This window comes from Lepidothrix coronata, unplaced genomic scaffold (genome assembly GCF_001604755.1).
Source record: "Lepidothrix coronata isolate B3197 unplaced genomic scaffold, Lepidothrix_coronata-1.0 Scaffold183, whole genome shotgun sequence".
Classification (NCBI taxonomy): Eukaryota; Metazoa; Chordata; class Aves; order Passeriformes; family Pipridae; genus Lepidothrix; species Lepidothrix coronata.
This window is the reverse complement of record NW_016690363.1, coordinates 941,719-968,974: the sequence shown is the minus strand read 5'-3', so window position 1 is coordinate 968,974 and position 27,256 is coordinate 941,719. Positions and strand designations below refer to the sequence as shown.

The 27,256-nt window shown below is 47.0% G+C and overlaps 1 protein-coding gene across 2 annotated transcripts; it reads left to right on the top strand.

Annotated features, from left to right (window-relative positions):
- The first annotated feature begins 3,179 nt into the window (after window positions 1-3,179).
- CD80 (CD80 molecule) lies at window positions 3,180-25,516 on the top strand. 2 transcript variants are annotated; one of them, XM_017830755.1, is made up of 7 exons: window positions 3,180-3,292; window positions 3,436-3,515; window positions 16,232-16,564; window positions 18,208-18,489; window positions 20,484-20,609; window positions 23,450-23,573; window positions 25,421-25,516. In XM_017830755.1, exons 2-6 carry the CDS (start codon window positions 3,449-3,451, stop codon window positions 23,554-23,556), a joined length of 915 nt encoding a protein of 304 aa, XP_017686244.1. In that variant the 5' UTR covers window positions 3,180-3,292; window positions 3,436-3,448; the 3' UTR covers window positions 23,557-23,573; window positions 25,421-25,516. The 2 variants fall into 2 exon arrangements, with proteins under 2 accessions (XP_017686244.1, XP_017686245.1); XM_017830756.1 differs by lacking the exon at window positions 25,421-25,516 and having other exon boundaries at window positions 23,384-23,496.
- The last annotated feature ends 1,740 nt before the right edge of the window (window positions 25,517-27,256 follow it).

Here is a 27,256-nt window from a genome sequence, read left to right as displayed (position 1 = left end):
AATTGGAAGTGCTGAGTTAGTGGTTGGACTCAATGACCTTAAAGGAATTTTCCAACATAACTGTGATTCTAAAAAAAAAAAAAAAAAAAATCCCTGAAAATGTTACTCTGTTTTGCAATGGGATAATTTCTTTGACAAAGATGTTTGCACAGCCATTTTTTGGTGATGTGCATCTCTGGGAACATATCTTGGGCACTTCCCATTCAACCTGGGCATCCTTGTATTAAAAGCATGTGGATGTGCTTTTAGTTCAGATTAGCACAGATTGGAATATCTGTCCACCTTGAAAACAGTAAAAGGTATCCCAGTTCTGTAGGAAGGTATATGGTTATGAATCCTCAACAGAGAGTAGGTGCTGTGTTTTGGTTTTCAGTATTTATCCAGTTCTGACCTTTCTGATGTTTTTCTGAGATGTCAATTCGGAAAGAGGGGGAGGTTGTGGTTTTTTGTGTGCTCCTACCCAACAATAAATGTTCAAAATAATGATGTCTGGCTGCGCTGAAAGCACATTTCTGCAGCGGCGGCTTTGCCACACAAAAAGTTGGTGGTGTCAGTGGGTCTACAGGAGAAATGTAGCAGCCATGTATTTGAACAGATTTCCCTTTGAGTGCAAAGGATTTCTACCACAAGTGCTGATTAGTGAACTTAATTTTCCCTACACAGCACATATGCTGCAAGATTTCACTTGTCTTTTCTGCTTTTTCCCTAACAGTTTCTGTGAAAGCGAAGGAAAAATGTAATGTGTGTGATGCTCTCACATCTTCCTTTTTCCACAGGAAATGTTTTTAGCAGAATTTAAAGGCCCTTTCTTATTATATCCAAGCTTCCCTTTTCAAGCTGCAATACTTCTTCTACCTGTTTAAACCTGTTTCTGGAGCACAGATAGATGAAATGCTGAAGGCTTATTCAAGTGCATGAGAAAGCTTATTTCTATGGGGATTTTGCTTTAAAATGGAGGGCTTATATTACCTGCTGCAGTGCTCATAGAAAGCAGTGTCTTCTGAACTGTGAGTTCAATATGAACGAGTCCTGCAACTCCGTTAGCGTCCTAAAGATGCGTAATACCTCTTCCCTGGAACCCACGGATTCCAAGAATCAAGGGTATGTGCTTAGGGAAACTTTAAGTGATGGAAAAATTATGACTTCTGCCTCCGATCAAAGCAGAACAAAGCACTTGATTGCTACCCTCTCTCTGTCATTGCAGTCTCCTTGCAATCAGGGAGCTCTCCGAAGGAGAACACACCAAGAACTGCAATACCCAGAAAAAGAGAAGGAGCTTTAACTGAGAATAACATCCATGAGTTCAGCTGCCCATCTAAAATTTAGGCAGCCTTAATGAAGTGACTAGCTGGTCCAGGCTCCTCTGTGTGTAAGAAGGGGTTGTGATGCCTCCTTACTGCAGACTGGCAGTTGATGACCTCAATTACTTTCCCCAGGACTGCTCATCTGAAAGCAGGGTTGAGTCCTGAGGAAGAAGTGCAGACTCAGATGTAACAGGCTGGAGTTTCCTTCTGGGTGTAATATGCTAATGGCAGAAATATATATTTTATGAAAAGCTTGAATTTAAAATGAAGGTGAGGTGATAAACCATACAGCTGTAACAGGGCTGCCAGTAACTCTGTAATGATAAGGATGCATGATTAGAGTAGCAGTAGAAAGTTCATGGACCCATCTGACTTGCAAAGAGGCAGTCCCTGCCTGAGAGCAAGGGTTGTGACTTCGGAAAACAAGGTAGGAACGCCTATGTTAATGATAGTTTTTTCTTCTCTGAGTACCGTGAAAATGCTTGTATGTAAACACATGGTGCCACTGTCATCTGCATTTGCAAACCATCGCAGGCGGTGCTGTTAGAAAATGCATGAATAGAGTACAAATGTACAGGATGGAAATCAGAGCCCGAATCACAAAACACATGTACTGGAAACTGTGGAGAGACGATAGAGAGACACAGAGTCCCAGACTGACTCAACAGCAAACTCCTCTCTGCCATTTAACATAGAATGATTTTTTTCTCTACAGAATTGTTATAACCCGTTTTTATTCTGGTATTTGATTTCTCTATGGAACACCATCCTTTTAATTATGTTCAAATAAAATTCTGATTTGTATTACAACCCAGTCCATCTAATCTATCTATTTCAAGGAATCTATACCGAAGAAAAACAGGAGAATCGTAGTGGCAAATCACTCCCGATAAAAAGGATACGTTTGATTTAAATCAAAGTAATTTAAACCAACAAACCAGAAATCTGCATTTAAATAAATTATTTTAATCTTGATTTGTATTTGCACTTTATTATTTTTTTCCTTGAAGAATACCAGGTTTTCATTGGTGTGCAGCCTTCTCACTGTGATTATTATGGCTAAATATTACCCCTTACACTATATGGGTGTTTCTTTTATTTTGCAGGAGGGTGTGCAGTATATGTACAGATCTGCATCACTCAGCATGCATTTACTCCCTCGGGCTCTTGTTTACTCTCAATCAGTTTATTTTTCTGCTCAGGATTTGCTTCAGACTGGCTTTGTCTGGCCACTTGGGTTCGTGAGGTCTGTCCTTCCAGGCTTTAAAGCAGGGATAGTCCATGTCTTTCCCCTTCCCCATCCAGAGCTGGGGCCTTGGGTGAGCACTGAGTGCCTTCTGGAGGAGGGGGGAGCATTTGGGAAGGCAAATACTCCCTCCACCTCTCCCTCCAGGGCCGGCGGATGCTCTCCAGAGCCTGTTTGGTCCTGGTGGCACATCCGACAGCTGCTCCCTGCCTGGGTGCTTGGCCATAGCAGCCATCATGTGCAGCTTAAGCAGTCCTTCCTACATTTTCTTTATGGAACTGTACTTGATGGATTACATCCAGCTGGGCCTGAAATGGTGGTGGAAATTCTTTTAAATTTCAGGCCTAATTTTACAGGATTACTCCCGAAGTTATCACCGGGGTTTATCTTAGCTGCGTTTCTAAACTCCAAAGCCCCACCAAGTGCCGGCGCTGCCCGACACTTGCAGGTCAACAAGCAGGGCCCTTCAGCCTGAAATTGTCCCGGGTGGAGGCACACCCGAAGCACCCCGGGGCGGCGGGGGCGGCGGGCACTGCAGCCTTACGCATGCCCTGCGAGGAAGCCGTGGGCGGACGAGGTGACTTAGGAGGATGGGCACCCGCCCGCCGCACAGACTTCCCCCTGCACCCCGGCGGGGAGAGAGCCTTTCGGCAGCCCGTGGCAGCAGCCAGGCACCCATGGCCCGGCGCTGATCCCCTTCCCTGCCCCGGGGGGGGTGGCCGCTCACCCGAGGAACTGAGAGGTACCCTGGGGCACCGGCGAGGGAAGCGGGGCAGGCTGGGCTGGCGCTCGTGGTTTTTCGGGGAGGCAGCAGGCGGGAAAGGAGAGGGATGCAGTGGCGGGTGCTGTGGTTCCTAACCGTGTCCCCCTCTCCCCGTGTCCCAGGAGCTCCAGGAGGATGGTGTGCCTGGCGTTGAGGACGTGGCTGGGGCTCGGGCTCTTGGCGCTGCTCTGCCTTGGTTTGGGTAAGCAGGAGCGGCCGGTGCGGGGGCACGGGAGGGGATCGGGTCCCAGCAGGCAGCAGCACCCGTGTGCCAGTCAGCAGGGCACGGCAGCCCCCAGGACACTGTGTCCGGTGTCTTCTGCCAGGGCTGAGCCTGGGCCAGGGTTTGGGTGACCGGCGCTACTCACCACGGCAGTGAGCGCTGAGCATCCCTGAGCTCTCGGCTCCCCAGGCCAGTTGCACCAGCCTGACAGCTCCCAGAGGGGCGAGTTGGTCTCCAATCCCAGCCAGGGTGAGAGAAACGAGGGTGTTTTTGGGGCAGCTGATGTCTGTGGGGAGCACACGGTGCGGCCACTTGGGCTTCGGTTTCCGTGGTGGGGTGGTTTCTGCAGTTTTTTGGATGGTTAACAGTGGGTGTGTGGTGGCAAAGATAAGGAAAGGCAGCAGGTCAGAGCTCTCTGAACCTCTCGGTCAGCTCAGCGCAGTGCAGAGCGAGTTCTTTCTCCAACAACACAAATTCCCGTTGAAGTCCTGCCTGGGCTGTCCCCCCATCCTTTTTCGAGGACCTGCCGCAAAGCTGACTGGAGCCCACAGATCCCTCCTGACCTCAAGAGGCTTGGGATGAGTCTTCTCAGCTGTGTGAAATGTTAACCTTGAAACCACACAAAAACTCACTTCGGAGCTGGGGTTCATTGTGGATGCAAAACAGATTGTGCTTATTGGCAATTTTAGTGTTTCACTGCAGCTAACGATACTCTAGAGCAAACCTGGGCAGAACCGAGGCTTCGATTAAAAATCAAGTGAGGCAAAATTAGGAGTTTTTCGTGCTGATATTGTGAAACTGGGGGATACTTGGTGCCCGGTTTCATTTTAAGTTTCAATCTCTCTTAAAACAGAGAATTTAACAGGGAGTGAATCGCAGAGCTCACTTGAAAAGAAAGCAACTACCTCAAATGCCGCTCTGAGATCTTGGCTCTCCTGTCTTACCCTCACTCTTTCCCCTACCTCTGTCCTTGCAAAGCATGTGTCAAGCACAGACTATTCTGCCCATATTGCAATGATCTATCATGAGCAGAACTGCTTCTCTCCCTGTATTTTAAGAGCTTGTAGTAAGTTATTAATGTAATTACAAGCACGTGGTAATTCGCCTGTCACGTATCTTCTCTAAAAAGGATGCTTGTTCCTCAGCCAAAGATGGGCAGTGCTTGAATATACAGTCTGATGCCTGCAAATGTCCACTACTAGAAACAGGAGTTCGATAACAGAATAACAGATAATAGGTGCTCCTCTAGTTGTACTTTTTTTTAATATGGTTTACTAAGTGCTTTTTTTTAATATGGCTTACTAAGTGAATGATAGTTTATCCTGCTTTCCATCTCTCCCTCTTTGTATTCATCCTCTGCTTGTAACTTTCAAATCCCCTGACCAATTTCACCCAAACTTGACAGGAAGGCAGAGGTGGCAGAAATGCAGAGGTCCTTGGCTGCTACTTGGAAGCCACTGGCTAGCCATGAGCAGCACCCAAATAGCCAAAGCCTAGGGTAACCCTCCCCATGTCCAGACAACAGAAAGAGCAGGAGGCAGCTGCAAGGGAGCTGTAAGGAGCATCGTGGCACCAAGAGCTTGGGAGCAGGCTGGGAGGCATGGGAAGATGTGCCTGGGCTGGGAAACACAAGGCACAAACCCACAGGCCAGCAGGATTTGGTCATCCCGTTGATGAGAAAACTAACTTCTCCAAATCTGATTGATTACAAAATTCTGGGGTTAAATTCTGCAGGAGACGGAGAGGAAAACCAAGCTATTCTAAAAACATTATCTCAGGTTTTGGAGCACAGTTGTTAGATGCATCTCATACAAGGAGGTTGTGGAAGTCCTGGTGCTCCAGGGGCAGATGCTCGGCAGACTGATAAGAACAGAACAACTGATGCACCTCCTTTCTCTCTCTGTACGCACACATACACACCCTGAAACTTTTCTCTCTGAAAATCAGTGTTCCTACATTAGCGACACTTGAAAATACTTGGTGCAGTACCCACAAATGAATGGGTTTCAAAGGTTTTACTGATGCTTGTAGGTGATGCCTTCTCTAGGTCAACCACGGGGAGTTCTGACTTGGTTGTGGCAAAATAGTGAAGCCCTGGGCATCTGCCATCATCCTGCAAGTGACTTCCCACACGATGTTAAGCGAGTCACCAAGGCCAACATTTACAGAACTGCCACCATGTGGGACTGCTTGTGACCACATCAAGGCATGGTCAGGGCTGGTTCCCAAAGCCTGTGTCCTTGGCTTGGCCCAGCTGCCCTGATGCTGGCACAGCTCCATGATGTAACACTCGGAAAGGTCAGGGAGCACGCTAGGATGGAAACAACTGCTCTCTGTAAACCCTGTGTGAGCAAAGTAGTAATACAGGGAATGCCAGGCTGAATTTTCACATCATAGGAGTAGAAGGCATTAATGGGGGGCTTTATTAAAAAGGATGATTTGAAGTTTGTATTTCATAGATGAATTTCATGTATGTCCGAGCTATGCAGACCCATTTGTTTCCCCTTGAATTGAATTTTGCTACTCTGGCATTCACCTGAGATGCCCCACTGAAATACCAGTGTAATTTAAAGCTGCTTCTGAGATACCATCTGCTGCTGGAGACACAGATGTCTTGCTGTCTCAGCACAGTGGAAAAGTGGCAGAACAGCCTTGATTGCAGCACAGACTTTTTGATTTATGATCTGAATGCACTGCTGGTATCCCCATGGGCTTGTTTTTCTCCTGCCATTGCACCTTCACACCTACCTACAAATTGTAGGATGTTCTCAGTCACAGCTGTTAGATAGGACAACGTGGCTGGAAGTCACTCAGTATGACCTTTCCCTGCCCTGTGTGCAGACATGGTGTAGGCACTGACTGCAGGGACCCAGCAAGCCCGGCTTTGTGTCCATGAAGTATTTTTAAGCTTCCCTGGAGCTTTTTCTTCCAGCTAGGGACCACTTAACTGTTGGTTTCTTCCCAGAGGTGAAATTTTTTGAGAAGTTTTGAGGAAAATTCCCTACAGCTTTGGAGAGTTGGGAAGTGGGGGGGAATATCCACTTCCCTCTGCATTGTGAGCACTGGCTCACAAGTAACTCACTCTGGGAATCCCCTCCCACATGTTACTGCCAATAAAGAGCTTGGAGTGGAGCTGGGTTTCAGAAAGGGACAAATAGGGTTGAGAAAGATTCCCTGTTTCATGGCCACCCCCAAATACTGAAGTGTCTAACAGTGAGCTTTGGGTGTTTGGTGTCTAATTTCCATTCCAGCTCCAGTAGCTGTTGTGCTGGGGCAGATTTCGTGGTGGAGGTGGCAGAAATTTTTCTTTACATACCAAGTTTGCCCACTTGATCACATGGTGCAAATTGAGTTTCTACCTTATTCCTCTTAGTGTCTTCAGCTGTTGTTTAAATTTCTTTTTTCGGATGAGTTTCTGTCTCGCCCTGTTCCAGATATGCAGAAAAAAGTCTTTACTTCAAAAACAAGGGCAGTGAAACTAAGGAACTCCTCTTCCTGTCTGTCAGTCTATCCAGAGTGAAACCTGCTGTAAGAGCTTACCTGGAGAAACAGAAACCCAGCTAAAGGCTCCTGCTTTTGCTTATAGACTCTGTTTTACTTCTTCTGTTGTGTGTTTTTTAAATGAAAGAATTCTTTAGGGAAAAAAAAAAGAACAGAAAATTAAACTTAGACAAGCCACATTCTTACACAGCCAAAATGCAGTTACATGCCTAAATACCAAGCTTGTAAAGCTACAGGTCAAACGTTCCTTTCTCCCACATCATTTCCTTTTTCCGGTTAGATCGGAATGAACCCCGATAGCTCCAGTGACCTCATGTTGCACTGAGGGCAACCACTTTTTTGCATTTTTTGGATCACTGAGACATGTGTGTCCTTTTTGCACTGTTAATGTTGGACATTCCTGCATTTAAACATGCAAAGTTTGGGGTGGAAGTTTTCGCTAACCGTGGTAGGTTACCAGCAGGAGTTGCCACCCTGTGCACCCTCACACCTTTCCCGCTCATCGCTGCCTCAACTCTGAGTTTCAAATGCAGTTTAATGGGTGTTACTAATCTGACATAAATGAAGGATGTCGCTGATGGAATTATCCCCCTGCCTTGCTTGTGGTGAGTTAGTTTTCTGTTTGGGCCAGCCCTCTGTCTTTGGTGCCAGTTTGGTTTTACACCGGTGCTCTGTAACCCGGAGGGGAGTGGATACAGACAGGATGCACAGCTGAGGGGACAAAGAAGGTCATTGCCATCAAAAAGCACAGTCCTGCTCCTCTCTGGCTACATTGATCCTCCTCTCCTTTGTACTAGTTCTAGCACATATCTGATCCTTGGGTGATCTACTTCACCTTCCAGCTCAGCAGAAAGTCTCTTTTCCCCCCTTTTTTTATACCAGTGTGGTGTATTGAACCAGGCTCTGGAGAGCCCTGCAAGAGTGAGCACATGGGATTGGAAGGGGAGAGGGAGACATATCTCCTGTACTTGTGTTGGGAAGACATGAGATCAGTGCCAGTTTGTTGTCTGGCTGCATCCCAAGGTTGTGCCAGGCTGGGGGAGAATTTCCACATTCACAGAAATTCTCATAGGATTTCTTCCCACTTCCCACTCGTAGAATCATACTGTGGTTTGGGTTGGAAGGGACCTTAAAACTCATCTTGTTCCAACCTCCCTGCCATGGGCATGGACACCTTCTGCTGAACCAGGTTGCTCAGAGTCCTATCCAGCCAGGCCTCGAATACTTCAAGGGATGAGGTATCCACAGCTTCTCTGGGCAACCTATTCCAGTGCCTCACCACCCTTATAGTAAAGAATTTCATCCTAATATCTGTCCTTACCTTCCCTCCAGCTTGTCCTATCACTACCTGCCCCTCTCCAGCCTTCTTGCAGGCCCCCTTTAGGTACTGGAAGGCTGCTCTAAGGTCTTCCCAGAGCCTTCTCTCCTCCAGGCTGAAGGCTTCTCTTTCCTTTTAAACATGTGCTTCCTTGTATAAATACCATGCACATGTAGATGTGTTATTTTTTATAAGTTGTCAAAATAGGTGTGCTGGATGCAGCAAAGTCTGTTCACTTGGCAAAAGGAGGTCGGTTTTGTTGTTAAATGGGTTGACTTTATGTTTAATTGTAGCTGTTCTGCCTCCTTGGAGGGACATCACCATTGGGAGTCTCGGGAGTTCATTCGAGAATACGTGAATCTCTCCCAACACGGAAATACCACGGGCTTTGCTTCTGCTTTTTCACTGTTATGCTTTTAAAATATCATTGGTCCCAGGGGACTCCCTGACTGAAAAGAAAGTGCTGACTGATGGCTAATGGTGGCACCTACACCTACACCTATCCCGAGGTGTTCACCTTTTGGTGAGCCCAGATTGCTACCCTGTCATATAAAAACTTGGTAGAAAAGAGCATTGAAGCAAGTCTCTCTGCACAGCGCTGCTGTTACCATAGCAGGTACCCTTGTGCAATTTTAAATGCCCAACAGGCAAGGATTTCATCCCTGTTCTGGGGGAAGTGCCAAGAGAACCCCTTCCATGCACCGCGATGCTCCCCGGACGGTGCCTCCAGCAGCACATGCCCAGCTCTCTCATTTCACTCTTACAGACACCTCTGGACTGCTCTTGGTCATCCTCCAGTTAATTCCTGTTCCCTGTCCTCCAGTTAATTCCCATTCCCCGTGCTGTGCTCTTATCTAGGGCTGTGTAATCTCTCCTCCAGGCAGTCCTCCAGCTGCGGGGTTACTGTCAAGGCTGTCGTCTGCAGAGCATCCTGTGAGTCAGTGCCTGAGCAGAGACCGGTTTTTCTAACAGGATAATGGCTGGCAGGCCTGCAGCATCATCAGCTGCACTGCTGAATGTCACTATGGCTGTGGGCAAATACTTTAGCTACAACAACAACAAAAAAATAAAATAAAAAAAAAATTGTAATTTTTCTAATTCAGTGTGGGCTTATGTGAGAGGTATCATATTTGATTTTCTTGGTTACTGAGCAATTTCACCTTCTATTAGTTTCAAGAGGGGGCTGGCTACTTGGGGAGCATGCAAGACAGTGAGATGTAGCAAGCACTGAAGAAAACTACGGCCTCAAGCAGTGGGGAGGACCTCAACTTCAGAAACTGCTACGAGGACAGCAGCATGCGTGGCAGTGGCACTGGAGGAATTAGGAAAATTATCTGAGAACATCTTCAGCTGGGAGATAAATATAGAGGAAGTACAAAGTGATCCAGTCAGCAAGAGACAGAGTCTGCAGGGGAAAAAATTAACAAATTTATTTTTGTCTTTGAGTGTGACAAACCTCCCCCAAAGGCCCGTCTTACACAACTGCCTCATCTAGTTTCTGCCCCCAAACGGGGAAATCATAATATAAGAGTGCTGAGCCAGTTGCAGGAATATGATCTCTAAAGGAACTAAAATATGCAAATCTTCTGAGGACATCCAGATTTAGTGTCTCTTCCCGGCCTTTCTAATTCTAGCAGTGTCACATTCCACGTGCTGGGAATGGAGAAAGGGGGAAGGTTAAAAGTCCTTCTGTCCCTGCGGTGTCCCTTCTGATATGCAGCGTGGGAGATAAGCAAGCCCTCCGTCCCCTCCTCCCTGAGCAGCGCCAATGTGGAGTGCTCTGCGGCAAAGGGGAAGATCTTCAGACACGATAAAGTCCCCATCCCGTCCCCAAGTAGTTCTGTGTCTCACATCCAGCTCCTTGCTTGGATCTGATCTCCTGGCTAGTGCCAGAATTAGAAAACTGCCGAGTGACTTGCGATCTTACTCATGTTTATAAACAAAGCAGGCTGGACATACCCGGGCAGCGGGCTTGTCCCAGCAGTGACTCAGAAAGAAGTAGATCTTTATCTCAACCAGATACCGAAACTTGAGCCGGAGCAAGAGGGAGAGGGAGGGGTGCCGGCTGGCTGGAGCTGCCCCAGCGCTGCAGCGAGCCCCTTTACCGAAGTATTTCAGATTCCCTTTGGTTTTCTCAGATGCGAGTTGCAGACTGTGAAACATTTCTTTTTTCTTGGTGATCGATGGAGTTTCCTTCCCTTTCAAGTCAGCTTTTCGACCAAGCCATGACTTAGTGACAGCGCTTCCTTTCGTTTCCTGCCTGGCTGGGTTGCCTTGCTGGCTTTCATGGCAAAAAGGCAGTCAGGGTGGAGTGAAATCAGCTTTCTGGTGAGCCAGGGATTAAGACTGGAGAAAGCAGAGAGTTGGTCTGCAACCTGCAAAGGAAACTGCAGTCAGATAGAGGGCTTCAGCGGGAGCACAGCATGCCCAAGGAATTGGGCCCATACTGGATGCTGGCATGTGTTTGAGAGCACCCTGTGAACCACTCTAAAATGAGTGTTACCTACGGTACTAATCACTGCTTATCAATTATGCTCAGGGAGACAAGTAATGTTGATAGTTTCATTACTTGCTGGAAAAAAGTGTGATCAGTGTGCACCCCAAAAGACAGGCTGACCTTCTGTCTATAAGACACGGGAAGATGTCCTCTGGTTTTCACAGCAGCTTCATGGCTTTAAGGATTTCTTCACTAAACACGTGCAAACAGCATTAAAACAAAGAGCAAAGGCTGCTGAGGACACCAAAACACCAGGGGGATATTATAATAATTGCCAAATCACCAGTATAGAGCTGGGCAAGGCGAGGTTGCTGTTTTGTTCAGGAGGAATGTGGCAAGGTGAAGATGGGAAGTGCAAGAGGAAGGGGCCACTCCTCCTTTCTCTCTGCCTGCCGGGGCCTCCCTTTGCATGCCTGAACTTGCCAGAGTGGAGTCTGTGTGGAAGGAGCACAGAGGTTATCTGGGCAGCTGTGATCACTGTATTCACAAGAGTCCATCATAGCACTGACTTAAATACAAAGCATTTCTTCACGTATTGCAGTGTAGCACAGGACTCCATGGAAAAGCTTTGAGAGAATCTCATTCCTCCTTGGTAGAATCACCTGGGATGAAAAAAAAAAGAGACCAAGGGGGAGTGTCTAGTCTTTTAAAGGCTCAGCTTTTAAAAATGTCTTATTTTTTCCCCAGATTATCTGTCTTGCTTGGAAATCCCTGTAAAATACTGCGTTGCCCTCAAGGGATAAATCATGCAAGTTTGGGGCGAATGTGCAATTCACAGAAAATGAGGTGCCTGATCTGCACAGTTACCTGAGGACTGCTAAGTGTGGTTCTTGTGCGGTCCCAGGGGATGGCCACCAGGAGAAAAGCGAAGCTCCACAGGATGGGTTTTGCTCAGCCAGCCCAGCCCCAGTTACCAGAAGTGCCCTTACCTCACCACCACATGCTGTGCACCTCCTCCCAGAGCTTCCCCAAGTCCCTGTTTCAACCCACACACAGATGGAGTGGGAGGAAGGTGTCAGTGCCCAGGCAGAGTGGGAGTGCATGGTCTTAGGCAAAGTCAGTGATGCCATTAATTTATGAGTAGAGATAGCAGCTGCTGTTGCAAAGACAAATAGGGAACTTGAAGGGGGAAAAAAAAAAAAAGAAAGCAAGGCTGGTTTTACCCTCTCGGTTTTGGAGCTCCGCTGACAATTTGCCTTAGAATTTTTTGCAGGACTGATTGCCAAAAAGATGTGCAGATCCACTGTCTTACCTGCTGGCAAGGGACTCCAGGCCCACTTTTCCTTTCATGTGTGCTGCTTTGTGCACTGTGTGCAAAGCGAGGCAACACAAGGTGAGAGCAAATAAAGGCGAAGCAGCTGAGAAGGGCAGAGAAATGGGGAACGCAGGGGAGAGAAAATGGCTTTGGAGCTTCTGTTCACCAGGACCTATCTGAAGGTTTCCAACAGTTTGGCACTGCTTCTCTAGAGCTTTGCTAGGTCTTTAGCTGCCCTTTACTGTCAAATGTCTCTGCAGGACTTCTGTCCCAGAGGCGACCCTCTCTCCTGTACTGTGCGGCTGCATGTGCCACAAACATCCCAAGCTCTCTGTGGCTGGGGAAATTCTGAGTCAAGGCCTGGGGCAAAGAATGAAGGAAACAGGGACACGAGAGACTGTAGAGCTCTCCTGCTTGCTGACTCTCGGAGCAAACAAGAACCCATGATTTTCCTCTTCACTCACCTCTCTGTTCTGATGAGCCCTGCTGTGTGGGGCATCTGCAGCACAGGCACAGTTTGAATGAAACATGTTTTTCTGCACAGGGAACAGAAAGTCATCCCTTTCATCAGCTCAGTGTTGGCACACGCCACGGGCTTGCAGTGACAGAGAGACGTGTGTGCACAGTAAGGGAGTGGGTGGGCTTCAGAGGGGTGGGAAGAGAAGGGATCTTTTTTTTCCTAGAAAATTCATTAAAAATTATTTCCACGGTGAATACCTTCCCCACAGACTGGTTGCAGAGAGCCTTCAGCACAGAAATGGGGGAGAACTGAATTTTCATTTTTGCTTTGCAGTTCACCTTTAAAACGAAAGGGGACTTTTGTGAGGCTGAATGACTCTCCGTAGACTTTGGTTCCTTCAGGCTTGCAACATTCAGGTTGCAGTTTCAAGGGCTGCAGAGCCTTTTAAGGGTAGACGTGACATCAGCAGGAGTTTCCAGCCCCTGCACATGTACTGCTGAAAAGGTTTTTGTTCTCCTTTTGGTTGCAAAGGAGACTCTTAGGGGCAAGGTACGAAGAACCTCATGCAACCCATGATGCGATGTCACCCTGACATTTACTGTACGCCCACTCTTCCCCTGTTGCCACAAAAGAAAATAGAAAATGGTCTTTATCAGGCTCCACAATCCCAAAGTTTGACTGGCTGTTTGACTGGCTGCTCTTTTGAGTCTCTCCAACAGTAATAGGAGCTGAGCTGATGTGGTCGAGGGAAGAAGCACACACACAAATGCACACAGACAAAGAGGAGAAGGAACTTCAAGAGTCACAGCCTGAAGCTGGTTGCTTTTAAGGTGAACAGGAGGAAATGCTTTTTCACACACCATGTAATCAAACTATGCAATTCCTCACCACAAGATGTTTTGAAAGCCAAAAATATATATACATTCCTGAAGGGGCAAGAACTCTTCCTGAAGGAGTAGCAGTTGAACTGCTGATGTCAAGAAATCCCTAAATTTCAGGCTGCCAGAGGTTGGCAAGACATGGCAGTTCTTATCCCAGGTGGTGTGGAAGAACTAGTTTTTCTACCTTTTTGCTGCCAATTTGTGGCTGACAGAGGGCAGAGTGGGCTTGGTTGCTCAGAATCTGCAACACATTATAAGGGGAAGTGCAGGTAGTGTGTGCGTGTGGGGAAATTGAATCTTTCCTTTTGCAAGATCAACGGAGCGGCTGAGTGGAGGGAAACCAGTCAAATAAGAAGTTGCTAATTTAATTGCATTCTATTTAATTTAATTAAATATTAATTAATATTAAAACATGCCATAGTGTTGCCAGGACCTCCACAGCATTTTTTCAGTGTGTTTCCTACAGATTTAATGTAAGCTGTGCGAAGCGGGACAGGGGTAGTTGTGCTGCAGGGGAGAGGCTTATTTCATAGAATCTTAGAGACTATGAAGTGTGAGCCAGCACCAGCTAGACTTTGTTGGGAGGGTGGCAGTTATTAGGCTCAGCTTTGTCAAGCTTTCAGTTCATGCATCAGGCAGAGACTTTGCACGTGGGCTCTCACCTCCGCCAGTGGTGATGCTGCACTGTCCCCATCAGTGACACTCCGCCTGTCAGGACTTTCCTGCTTCCCCTCTCCAGCATGTTTACTGAGATGTGTTCTGCAGGGAAGGAAGAAGGAATCTGAATCTTTTCTGTCCTGAAGCCAGTTTTCCCTTGTTTTCTTGCTCTCATCAGTGGATGAGAGCAGGAATGGATTGATATCCCACCACTGGAGATGAGCGCTAAGGTAGCGAGGCTGAGGCAACCAGGGAAAGTGTGAAGTGACTCGACCTTCTGGACTAACACAGCAGGGTACACATCATCCCCAGGGTTGCACCAACTCAGGCGAAAGCTCAGCCATCTGCCTTGTTGCAGCACAGGACCTTGCATTAATGCTGGGTCACCTTTCAGCAGCAGCAGGAGCTCTTTGGTAGGCTGCTCCCTCCAGGTCCTGGCCCCTGTGAGCACTTACCCACTGGAAAGAGGAGGGAATGGGAAAGCAAGGCTGCTCATGGGAATGGAGTGCGTGATAGTAACAGTGCTAAGTAGGGGGATTACTGCTAATGTGGTCAAAGTGCACAGAATGTTCTGAGTTGGAAGGGACCCACAAGTGTCTGAAGCGAATGGCCCATACAGGGATCAGATCCACAACCTTGGTGTCGTTAGCACCATGCTCTAACCAACTGAGCTAATCTCAGGGTCAGTTGTACCTTATTTCACCCTTGCAAGGGTCTCAGCTTGTTGTTGTAGGCACATGCCTGTAGTCTAGGTGTGGCAGTGGCACGGTCACTGTGCAGGACTTGGGGAACATCTGTGCTGGTCTCCGAGTCATCCCAAGGGAGGCCCATGGGCCTTCAAAAATATAAACTTGTTTTAGTTAGACTAGGCAAAATTGTTTGTTTGCTAATACTAGAAGGCTGATGACATTGTGGCTGTAACCTTTGTTTATCATTGTGGGGTTACTTCCAGTTTCTGGGATCTTGAAAATTTGGGCTTTTCGTCTCTTACCAAAAAAAAAAAAAATCCCAAACCAAAAAACTTCCAATAAAGCCCTAATCCCCCAAAGCTAATAGTCCATTGTGGCCCTGTTGGGCATGCAGGGAACCCACCAGAGAGTGACAGAGATTTTCTGGACACCGAGCTCTGCAAAGGGAGAGCAGAGGAGACAGAAGTTTGTGCATGTACGTTTCTATCCCTTTACAGGAATAATGGCAATTCTTGACAGTGAGGTGTGGTTTTTTTAAGGGGGTCAGCAAAATTCCTGTTCAGGCAGGTAACACTCCTCCTGCCTTTGCCTTCAGCAGTCCATGCAGCAATTCTTGTGTGCCCACCAGCTCAGGATCCTAAGCAGGCGTGCTGGTTTAAAGGTAAACCGGCAGGGCAAATGAACCCAACTCAAAAGAGAGATTATAAGTCAGAATAACAATTTAATAAAATAATACAATAAATACGATTATACAGACGAACAATTGGTTTTAACCCACAAAACTCAAATGTGTAACCCAGCACTCTGGAGCATGAACAGAATGGTGTTCTTTGGGCCCCCTGAGTCCAAAGTAAAGGGAGAGGGAAAAACCTGTTGGTGAGAGTGCTGTTGCAGTCTGGTCAAGAGTGGTGGTTGCAGTCTGGTTGAGAGTGGTGGTCTGCAGTCTTCCTCTGGATCCCACCAGTGGTTAAAAAAGTCCCAAGACTCCAAGATTATATATATCCTCCAGTTCAAGCAGGAATGCCCAGTACCTCCCTCAGGGTGGGGTGTGAGGACAGGAACACCCTCCTATCTCGAGGGCCTCTTAACACCCAGTTTATAGCCTGAGGAGTCAGGCTGCTCTGGGCAGAGGGTGTAAATGGTCTATTGTTACCAGTTTCTGGGAAATGGCATGGAAGGCTATAGAATACACAGTTTGGGTTACACCCATACAGTGATGAACTGGTCCCAGCTGTTCTAACTAGGACAGCAGGACTGGAGCATGATGGAAAAGGCAGTGCCAAGGGAGGCCTTCCCTCAGGGCAGAGCTGAAGCTGTAAATCGAGCTGTAAACTCAGTGGGTGCAGACAGAGCCAAAAGAGGTGAGCTCTGGGCAGCAGGTCCCGCCACGAGGCCATACCACTGTCTCACTGACTTTTGTTTGCCCCTCACCTGCAGGCCAAGCACTGGAGAAGAGAGTAGTCAGAAGCAAACTGGGGGAAAAGGTCAGCCTGCCTTGCTGCCGTGAAATCCCGCGCTCAGAAAGCCTGCAGAATTACCGGGCCTACTGGCAGAAGAAGTTTCCAGAAGTGACGGTGGTGGTGCTGGCCTACTCTGATGGGAAGATGATCGAGGTTGACGAGCAGTACAGGAACCGCACAGAGATGGACCCCTGGGACCTCATCCTGTGGATCTCCCCCATGGAAATCCTGGACAATGGCACTTACCAGTGTGTGGTTCAGCACAACTCCGTTGTTGTGTGTGACGAGAGCCTCACCCTCTTTGTTACAGGTAGGTGGGTTGTCTCCTGACATCCCCCAGTGCCAACTGTTGGGGGTAAAGGACACCCCTCCAAGCTTTATCGTAGTGGAGCAGACAGGCTTCCATCAGGCAGCCTAAAAGAGTGATGGAAGATGTGTTAAGTATTTCCATTCTAGCAGTCTCCCTGCTTACTTTCCAAAGCTACCCCAGGTACAGAGAGTTTGGCTTTAACACCACCAGCCCAACCTCCTCCCCCTGATGCCTCCCTGTTGTGAAAGGACCCCTCCCAGGACCCCTCCCCAGGTACCACTGCTGGTGAGTCCCCTAGGCAGCCCCTGATGTCTTTTGGGCAAAGTCAGACCAAGCCCTTGGTGCATGGCAAGCATCCAAGCTGAAAGAGGAAGGAGGTGGCCACAGCAGCATTCCAGGCTTGCATCCAAACCCCTGGGAAGCCCAGGCTCTCTGGGGGCTGGCCAGTTCACTGGCTGCACCGCAGCTCCGCAGCCTAAGGTTGAACTCAGTTGGAGATCTGAGTATTTTTACCTTAAATAAACCAAGTTCCTTTGCTCAAAATGAACTTGAACCACAAAAAGTTCCACTGACATTATTTTCCATTTCCACCCCTGTTTTTGTGGTGGTTGGTCTCAGCTGAAGATAGAGATATTGGTGGCATATATAAATATATATATACATATATATATATATTTATATGTATATAAATATATACATACCTTTGAATACCTTTAACAGCAGAGAGTTGCAGGAATCTCCCAGACAAGTCAGTGAAGGAGCATTCCCCATCTGGAAGGGAGATCAACAAAACTGAAAAACAAACCAGCTCCTGAGGTTTGGCCACTGCCTGCTTGTTTGAGGGCATGGTGGGCATACGTGCAAGGAGACAAAATTAGTGTTCTTTCTGGGAACTGATATGAAAAAAGGGAAGTGCACTGCCAGCACCTTCTCTAACCATGAGGGCTGAGGACTTAACTGCATGAAAAATATGAAACTACGGATCTCTTTTCCTGGCCACAAATACTGCAGTTTCTTTCCTTCCAGAAATTCCCTTGCTGTCTTAGCAGGCCAGCTGTAACAATTGTGGTAGACTTCTGCTCCTTTTGGTAAAGTGGGATCGGTTATTCTGGGGACCAGGAAAGGGAAATTTTCCCTCATCCCTGCTGGAAGCAGGCTGGGATGTCTGAAGGGACTTTCTGGACTGGATGGCAGTGTCATATTGCTCAACAGACAGCGGGCTTGGAGGGAAATCTGTGTCTCTCCTTGCTCGCCACTGGTCAGCCACACAGTGTTGAGCAAGTTTCTTTCACTAGTTAAAAGTTACTTGGTATCCCAGAGCTTTATGGGCAGCAGAAGCCATGGAGGACACACCAAGGACCAGAATCTGCCCTGTGCAGATCCCAGCAGTCACGTGGTCACACGATGAGTCAGGCAGGGAGCAAACACACACTGAAACCGTAGCTGCTCCAAAAAGGACCATTGTGCAGTGAGTTGAGCAACCTGCTGCAGCTCTCTGACTGGCAATATGGCACAAGAGGCCAATTAAATTATGGCAGGGGGAGAATGCCCTGTGGGGGAGCCTTTGCTCTGACTGTGGGTGATGGGGACTGCAACCCTCGCTGTGATCTGACGGAATGGTAACCGAGTCTCTTTTGCTTCAGCCGACTTCAGCCAGCCCAGCGTAACAGCAGAGGTGACCGCTAGCTCCTGCGAATCAGCCGAGATGGTGGTAGTGTGCTCTTCTCACGGAGGTTTCCCCAAACCCAGAATCTCTGGAGCCCTCAACAACGTGTCTGTGGAGTGGAATGCCAGCTGGGTGTCCGAGTCCAGCCTCAGCCCATACAACGTCACCGGCACGCTGGTGCTCAACGTGACCAGCGACGCCAACGTCACTTGCTCCGTTGAATACGACGGCTTGGCCAAGTCCACCAGTTTCCTTCTGGGTATGTGCTATTAATGTTTTTTTTTGTTACAAAACCGTTTTGTGTAACTGTTCACACAAGGATGGCACAACGACCCCACCTGTGAGCTGTGCGCCAAAATGTTTCAAAGGCTGTAAGACAGCAGGGGTGGGAAGGGAGAGTTGCAACAGTGACTGACGAGCGGTGATGGCTTTGTCTTCCTGCTGCTCTTCTGTCACAGCTGGGCTGAGAAGGCAATTGAATCCTGTTGTGATCTGGTGATATCAGGCTCAGTTGCTCCCACAGGTCGGGGTTGCCACCATCCAGTGCCTCTCTGCACCAGCACAGTCCTGCTGCCACTTGCATGACACAGACCTGGTATTTGAATGGTATTTGTGCTTTAAAAGCCACGGGATGCACTTGAAAAGAATTTCCTCATTTAACAAGCATGTTTGTCCCTGCTTCAGTGAAAGAAACTGTTCAGCTGGGGTCTAGACAAAATTCTGCTTTTAAATGTAATATAGGGTTAACTCATACGAAAAGAATTCCATCACTGAGCCTGGCTTAGAAGTGATAGCATAATAGATAACTCTGTGCTTTGAAAAGCTTGAGGCACAAGTCGAAACAGCATGAGGGAAGGCAGCATACTACGGTCCAGATGTTTTGCAGTAGAAGGGGATTTGCCAGAAAATTCTTAAAGCCAAAAGGATTTTTTTTTTAACGTTGCTACCGAAAAAAAGTGTTCTGAAATGTCTGTGGGTCTGATGTTTTTACTGTAGAGATAAGGGCACCTTCAGGGGAAGATAGAGAAGTGCTATTTTTCCTAGGGAATTGTACTTTATTCATCAAGGCAGCTTATTCATCTACCTTACTAAAATCAAAGGGGCTTGTGGGGAGAGGTGCCATTCAGCTTCAGAACAAATGCCAGGAACCAGTGCTTTATGAATATTGGTTATTGCTGCATGTAGTGCATAATGTCCCTAGAGATGCTAATGGAAGAAGGTTATGAATATCATGCTACATAGAAAAGGAGAGCAACAAAAAAAAAAAGCAATAATAGTAATACACTGTTGTCACACAGATTCTCAGAGGAGGGTGCAATCAACAGCGACACAGTCACAGCAGTCACAAACCCCCTGCTTTTTGATTTTTAAGATATAGAACCGCTCCCATTATGGGATGATGTAATTGATCCTTTAGACAAGTCTTTCATGAACAGACTTCCAGGCAGAATACAGCCTCTGGTAAACACAGGAGGCAAACCCTACAGTGGGGGGGAAAGATTGTACAGCAGATCAGGCCAGTGTCTTAGACGTGGAATGATGCTCAACTCTGCCAGATGCAGATGATGAAAAACTGAAGATCTGTTCACACAGCTCTGGGGACCTACAGACATGCAGCAAGTCTGTCCCTCCTGTTGAATTAGGGTTGTCCTGTAGTGTACAGGAATGGCCTGGTATCTGCTCTTATATCCCAGCAGTGGAATGTCATCTCCTGTGGTGAAAAGCCAAAGGCTCTGGATCCACTGAAGCTGAACTCTGCCACAACACTGTTTTCCTGCCACACAGAAAAAACAAGTCTGTTCTAGCCCGTTTAATGCATCATTCTCCTTCACCTCTGAATCCAAAGGGAAGAGAATTAGGCATAAATCTGATGAAAACAGTATGGAAAACTGCAGGGTAGCTTTGAAAATGGAAATTTTCTAGCTGCGGACTCAGACTCTTCCACCAAGCCCAAATACTTCCTTTAAAACAGCTTATGTGTTTTCAAATATTGCCTGTCTCAGTTCTGTTCTGGACAAAACCCCAGCATTTCACACTCTGTGGATATCTTAAAAATTTCAGCACAGAGCAAATGCGGCAAAGTGGAAGAAATTAAGGCACCAGCTTTTCTCGTTTGTTTATTGAACAGGTCCATTTTCAGGCTGAATCCCTGAGTTAGAACTTAGCCAGAGCCACCAAAATTCACGTACCTGCTCTCACGTGAAAATGACAATAAGTCGTTGTGTCCTTTATGTTTTATTTCTCCTGCCTCAGAAAAAACAAATGACTGTGTTGTTCCTCCTGTGCCTCCACCTTATAATGTCATTACTGCTTCAAGCATTGTTGTTATCACCTTCATTTTGGCAATCATCCTGGCAGCAAGATACCTCCCAAGGCGTGGTAAGTGTACCTCCTTTTTCAAGAAACTGTCTCTTACTGCTTATGTTTCTATTAAGATACACATTTATAGAAACTATACTGCCACATTAGGTATTTCTCTACCTTCTTCTCATTTCCTTTTTTTTTTTTTTTTATTTCAGCATCCACTGTCACAAAATCTAAGTCTAGCTCATGACTTTGCTACATTTTGTGTGCAGGCAGCACAAGGGTTCAGGTTTGGGAGTGAAAGGGTGATGGGGAGTTTTGCCAGCAGATCAGAATATTTCCAAAACCAGGGGTATACAGAAATGAAGATATTCACAGAGGTTCAGTTTCGTGTATTAGGATGTGACCTAAGATGCCTTCAGATGCCAAGAATTTTGGTGATCGTGATAGATATGGCTGAGCACTGAGAGTTTTAAAATTGGATCTCTCTCCACACCCTACTTAGACAATCCCTCAGATAGTCTCTGAACCGAAGTAACAAAAATACATAGTGTTAGGGCCACAGAAAACACTTCAGCATAGCAGTGCCCCACTTTTAGGAGAACACCAATCAGGAGAATTGGATTTGTATTCTTTGTGTGGCCCAAAATGGCACAGGTGAGGTGCCTGGTCCCACCCTACGAAGTCTTCAGTAACTCCAGACGTGTCTCCAGGAGCTTTCCAAGGGGATCTCAAACACCTCAGGGTTAGCTGGCAACTAAGTAGATTTTTTTTTCCCCCTCAAAAAATCTCATCTGTTAGCTGTTGCTCCTAATCATGTCTAAGCTGACCTCACCAGAAAGCCCCTGAAGATGTGGGTAGACATCTAATGGGTTTATAAAGGCAGCTAGGATTGAAAGTCAACAGCAGGAGATGTCTTATCCACACCCTGTTAGCAGCTTTGCAGAGCAGTCACGGAGAATGACAGCAGGCCTTGCAACATATTATAAATACCACCACACCGAGTTCTGTCAGGGCACTGGGGAAGCCGTGTGTGGGGACAAGAATCCCACACTGAGAGGGCTCTGTGCTCAGGCCACTCAAACCGGGAGCCCCCAGTTCTGAGCACCCCAGCCCATCGTGGTCACCGCGGTACCCCCCTTTGGAAAAGGCTGTTTGCTGGACAGCGAGGACTCAGTTTGCTTACAGACACTTGTAAGTTTGTCATGCTTGTGTGTTCTGATACCTCTACTCAGACAAGTTCACTCCCAAGTCAGAGGTGTGGAGGTTGCATTACTATTTTTCTTTTCCCCTCCTCGTCGACCACATCCCCTCAAAAACCAGCATGACCACTGAGTCAGGCTGGGCTGATGATTTCCTTTTAGTGCTTTATCACAAAGAAAGGAAGCTTCTGGAAGGCAGTGACTCTTGGTTACACCTGTGCACCTCCTCATTTTCCACTCCTGTGCCCCTGTGACACCAGTGCTGGCTGTCCCCTGCTGTTCCCTGGGGCTGTGTCAACGGGAAAGCAATGAGCAGGCTGAAACCTAGAAAATCACATTTGATCACAGCCTGTGCTGTTAGCTGCATGTATAATGCTCTTCTAATTATAGGAGAAAATGAACTGGAATTGGAAGATTTGGCTCTAAACAAATATTGGCTGGAAATTAAAAGGTTCCTCACCATTAAATTAGCACGATTCCGGAGCATTCTGAGATAGTCTTTTATATAGGGACCAAATTGCTTTTAAAGCAGATGTAAAAAGCATACCCATGTGGTAGGATGCAATCACCTGCAACAGCATGGCACAGGGCTGCACAAACTGGAATTTCCCTTTCAGTCCCATTTGCATAATATGCACAGGGAGTGGATTTGCCAAGTCAGGTGGTGCTATTCGGTACAGCCACTTTCCAGCCCAAGTGTACACTGTAAGTAACTGAAGCCAGAGTTTCCATCCAACTTCCCAGTTTGTATAGTTGTCCCATTTCAGTGCTGCTGGGCGTTGCCACCTGTCTGGGAAGGGAAATACCTGTCCTAAGAGTGTATCCTGCTGGTGCTGCTGCAGGTCACCTTTCAAGGGCTCTTGCGGGAGCTCAAGAGTAGGTCTGAGAGTACCTCTGTTGCTCTGGCCCATGGAAAGCTGAGTCAGGAGTTGCCTTGATGCTGAGTGGTTTCTGAGCTCAAAAGGCCATGCTTCAAAGAGCTGAAGTGTGGGAGGGAAGAATAGAAAGACAGAGCGAAACGGAAGTAAGAGTTCTCAGATGCGTGATTGTTGTGGTGACCAAAACAAGGTGCAGATGCTTTGTTGAGGTTCACAGCCTGTCTTTAGAGTAATTAAGGAATGCAAACACAGAGCACCAAGATTAGAGGTCACTTAAAGAATGGCTTATGATTCATGTTGCATGATTTGTGCAAGTACAGTTTGCTGTGGTAGTAGAGATTCAACCTGAACAGTTAAAACAAAAGTCATTCATGAGATGCTGAGATACGTAGTGGACTTGTTTATTCTGAGGTCCTTTTAAAGCACTGAAAGAGTTTGTTGGTTTTAACACCGGCATTCTTTCATTTGATAGGAAAACTGCATTTAGTGATGTGTAACTTTTATTTCCCTTCTAACTTATCTTAGCATGTAGCAACCTGTCTTTGTGCCAGGCTGAGGTTCCATGCCTCTGCTAATGAGAACTGTTTTATCCATATGACACTATATTGATAATATTTATATATAACAGAGCTTTCTATCAGATCAGCCTATGGCTATGGGCCAAGCATATTAGGATGTACTGCAGGGGTGAGTCCTGCCAAATTAAAATAGAAGTAATTAGACCTAAAGGATCTCTTTAATTTCTTCTCTCCTTTCTTCCCACTCTCAGTTACACTTTGTTGAAGAAGACATTTGGAGTCATCACTTTTATGTCTTCTCTGATTCCAAATTTCAGTTTGTCCTCACTGTTGTAAGCCCCAGGATCGGGTGGAAGAGGGTATGAAGGAAGGTACGAAGCCACCTGTGAGCCTCAAAGTGACATCTGAAACATCATCTGTATGACCAGATTGCATTTGCAGGTAGTTTTCTTCACCACTCTTCTCTTGGCAAAATAGCTTCTCAAATACCACTGGATTCTCATGCCATGTTAGCTCACAACACCACGTGTGCCTTTTAATATGAGCGTGGGCTGTCTTTTAGGGTAAGTAACAACAGTAGGGCCCTATTCCCAACCTGGACACGTTGTGTTTTCCAGTCAAGTAACCAGAGGAATGATGCTCACATTCCTTGTGGGGCATTGCTTTTTCGGGTTATTTCAAATTTCTAGTGAAAATCTAGTGAAAAACGTTAGAGGACTGAATTTGTTGGGCTGCTAAGCTGCTTTTTCCATAGAATGGGCCCTGTGTGGATGGTGTGTAAGTTTCTTTGGCATTCATTTCATTAATGAACATAAAATTTCTGGGACTAAATAGGGATGAAGAGAGACAGAGAGATGAAAGAAAAAGAACATTTGACAGCTTCGACTGTCAGTGTCTGCTCTGAACCTGTGCAAGGAAGCTGATTAATATCTGAGAGGTGGGCTTGCAGCACAGTCCTCCAGCTATCAGGATCTGCAGGGACATCCCCTGCTGCTGCCCTGCTCGTTTTATGGACTTCCCAACTAAGAACTGGGCAGTCTTTTAGTCCCTGTCCTTTTGGACTCATTTGTAAGTAGCTCATCACTACTACAGGTCCCACATGTGGCTTCGCCCCCTAGAAGTTACTTCTGGCTGATTCCCTGTGAGCCTGATCTGATACATAAACGTGGGAAACATCACTGGTAATAGAAATGAAGGGTTGAGTAAATGGTGGTGAGGGAGGGGTGAACAAGAGAACAACTCCAGCTTTCCCAGTAATACCAGCTATGCCAGTCCACTTCTGAGATATCTCCATTCCCTTCAGCAGCTGGAGGAATGGAAAAGCTTCCTCCCTAAGACTTGCCTAGGAAACACTCATATTTTAAAAGGAGTTACCTTCAATAACGAGGTGTTGCAAAAGATGGGCTGGGGAAGGCTCTGGCTTGCCAAAGTTTTATGATTACAAAGCATTATATTGTCTTTGGCTTGAAAGAAAGATTAGCAGGTAACTGTTCTTATTCGCATCGTTATCCAGGTGATGGCATTTCCTGCTCTCACCCTAGCCCACGGAATTGCCAGGGTAATGCCTCAGAGCAGCAGCTGTGGAGTCCTGCAAGTCACGAATTTGTCACGCTGTGTGCTGCAGTGATCTAAAAGCTTAATAGTTCTGAGGTGGAAAGGAGGGGAAACTCTCATTCAGGCCACTCGTCTCATTTCCAAACCTGAACAGCCACTCATGTTTTCCTCCGGGGAAGGCCCTACCTGGGACAGATACTAGAGCCTTGGTTAGCCTGAATTTTGGGGAGTTTTGTGATGGCAGTGGCAGGAGTTCACCTGCTGAACAAACCCGTTCTTCCACATTCCTCTATTTTGTTACAAAAGTTTGTCAGGCTTTTCCGTAGGTGGTGTTTCCCAGCTCCAGTGCCTGGGACAGCTGCTGCCTGTGGACAGGGATGGAAGCTTGTGCTTCCTTGGTGGCCGACTGCCATCTCGGAACTGCAGGGTGTACTGAGCCACGTCCCGCTGCTGTTTAAACTGGGCAGCGCATTCATCAGCCATCCTCGCTCCGCAGAGGGGTAGCATCCCTGCACACTCCAAAGGTTTTGCAGGAAGCGCCGAGCCGGACCGTCGCTCGCAGTCCTGCCGCTCCGAGCAGCTCCGATTTTATGGAATAGGAGCCCTCTTGTGGAGGGCTGTCGCAGGTGTATACCCGTTTGTCGGCTCTGCAACATTTCCGCTCGACGTTTAAGATTAAGAAGGAGCGGGGAAAAAAAAAAAATCAGTAAATATTTTTTCTTTGAATCCCTCAGGTTTCTTACCCCGTGCATTCCGCACTGCAGACTCCGCCGTTCGTTGTACAGCAATGCTTGTGGCATTGACCCTTTGGCTCTCTGCAAGGGGATGGCAGCAGCAGGAAAAACTCTGCTGCCACGACTGAAAACACGACTGACAACAAAATCTCATGTGAATGAAGTCAAACAGAAGCTTTGGGGTGCTCTCGTTACAACGGGGTCACTGGAACCCCGGCCTGGGAGGACCCTCTGTGCTCCTGCAATGGGGCAGAAGAAGAACGTCGTCGGCATCGACACACCAGTTCAAGGCTTTGGGAACCTCTGGCTTTGACGCTGCTTCTGTGGGAACCAGGGGCCTGCCTACCCCTTTAGCAACGCAGAGCTGCCCCTTGGGACCCCCCAGACCCCTACACACAAGCTCAAGTCAGGCTGTGCCTCCATGTTGTGACTCAGAGAAGCTAAAACTTCTTTTATATTCAGCCTCACACGAGTTCTTCATGCTGGAGGACTTTGGATTTGAACCTGACCATTACGGATGTATGTCACTTCCCCCCTAAAGAGGCAATAACGCTCACGTTTTTCATGAAAAAAACTTCACCTTGGAAGTGAGTCTCTGCCTCATGCTTATTTGCAGTGCTATGAGACTTTTTAGGGAACGATACACACTGACAGCACAGCTAACAGCCAGCTAATATTGCTTACCCACAGCAGTGGCACAAGTTCTCACAGCCTTTCTCTCCTGACAGGATGACCTTGCCAACCCAGCCAACACAGCCACTCCATTAAATTGCTGTGTGAGGGCACACGTGTGCATACAAATGTACGAGCTTTTATGTGCATTCCTTCCTACCCACACCTGTAAAGCCCCACTGAAATTTGTGTTAAAGTCAGTGGTTATCTCGCATATCTACTGTAATGAAATGTAACTCAGGGCCTTGCTTCATAAACATAGGTCTGCTTGTGTTGGTACCTCTGCCTAGGGACACTTGTTAGGGGAGGCTCTGCAGATTCTTGGGAGTCTCTCACAGTAACCTAAGGACTTACTTTGCACTGAATGTTGCTGCTTTCTGCCAGTGTTCTCTCTACCCAGCCAGGACTTGAAGGATTTTCCCTACAGAATGCTAATACTGGATAGGACTCATCTGATCTGGCTGACATTCTTGCCTACCGTGTAGGAAAAATTGATTTCTCATTTTAAGGGGAAAGGAGGAAAAAAAAAAGCCCCAACAAGCTTCCTAAGCAACTCTGCATACTAACCTAACTGAACCCTGCCCTGAGTTTTACAGGTATGTTTTTCCCTTCTGCTCTGCAAGCTGTACCCATTCCCTTAGTGCTCTACGCATGTTATCAGGGCAGACCAAAGCCTGAAAGCACCTCCGTGGGATGTATTGTTGCCTGAGCTGTTTATCTTCCTAGGACACAGCAAGGACATATTCCATCCATTTCACTTTTTTTTCTAGAGGGTACATATTGTGAGAGAAACTGCTGGAGAAAATAGGAAGATTAAAGTGGTTTATGGAATATTGAGTTATGAGATCAAGTCACTAGTAAAAAATAAGGCACTGCTCCCCTTCTACTCCTGCAGAGTTGTTTTGTCCCATCTTTTTTTTTTTACTGCTTTCCCATTGTACAAAGTGTAATGGGAATTCCAGAACATTCTTACAGAGGAGTTTTTGACAGAGAAAAGGAGATAAGCTGGGTTATAAGGAAACAATACTCTGCACTTGTGTGTTCTGGTTGCAAACAGAACATAAATGACAGAAATCAGAGTGTTTCCAAGAGGCAGCCTGACCCTACTGCAGGACTTGGTGTATGGGCAATGGTGTCTCACACTTTCCAAGTTTCCTCTTCTTT

Excerpts from the sequence above, each read along its gene's own strand:
- CD80 (XM_017830755.1), top strand. The coding sequence starts at position 3,449 with ATGGTGTGCCTGGCGTTGAGGACGTGGCTGGGGCTCGGGCTCTTGGCG. Across the intron at positions 16,565-18,207 it reads CCTCACCCTCTTTGTTACAG|CCGACTTCAGCCAGCCCAGC; the intron begins GTAGGTGGGTTG and ends CTTTTGCTTCAG. Across the intron at positions 20,610-23,449 it reads AAGATACCTCCCAAGGCGTG|TTTGTCCTCACTGTTGTAAG; the intron begins GTAAGTGTACCT and ends TCCAAATTTCAG.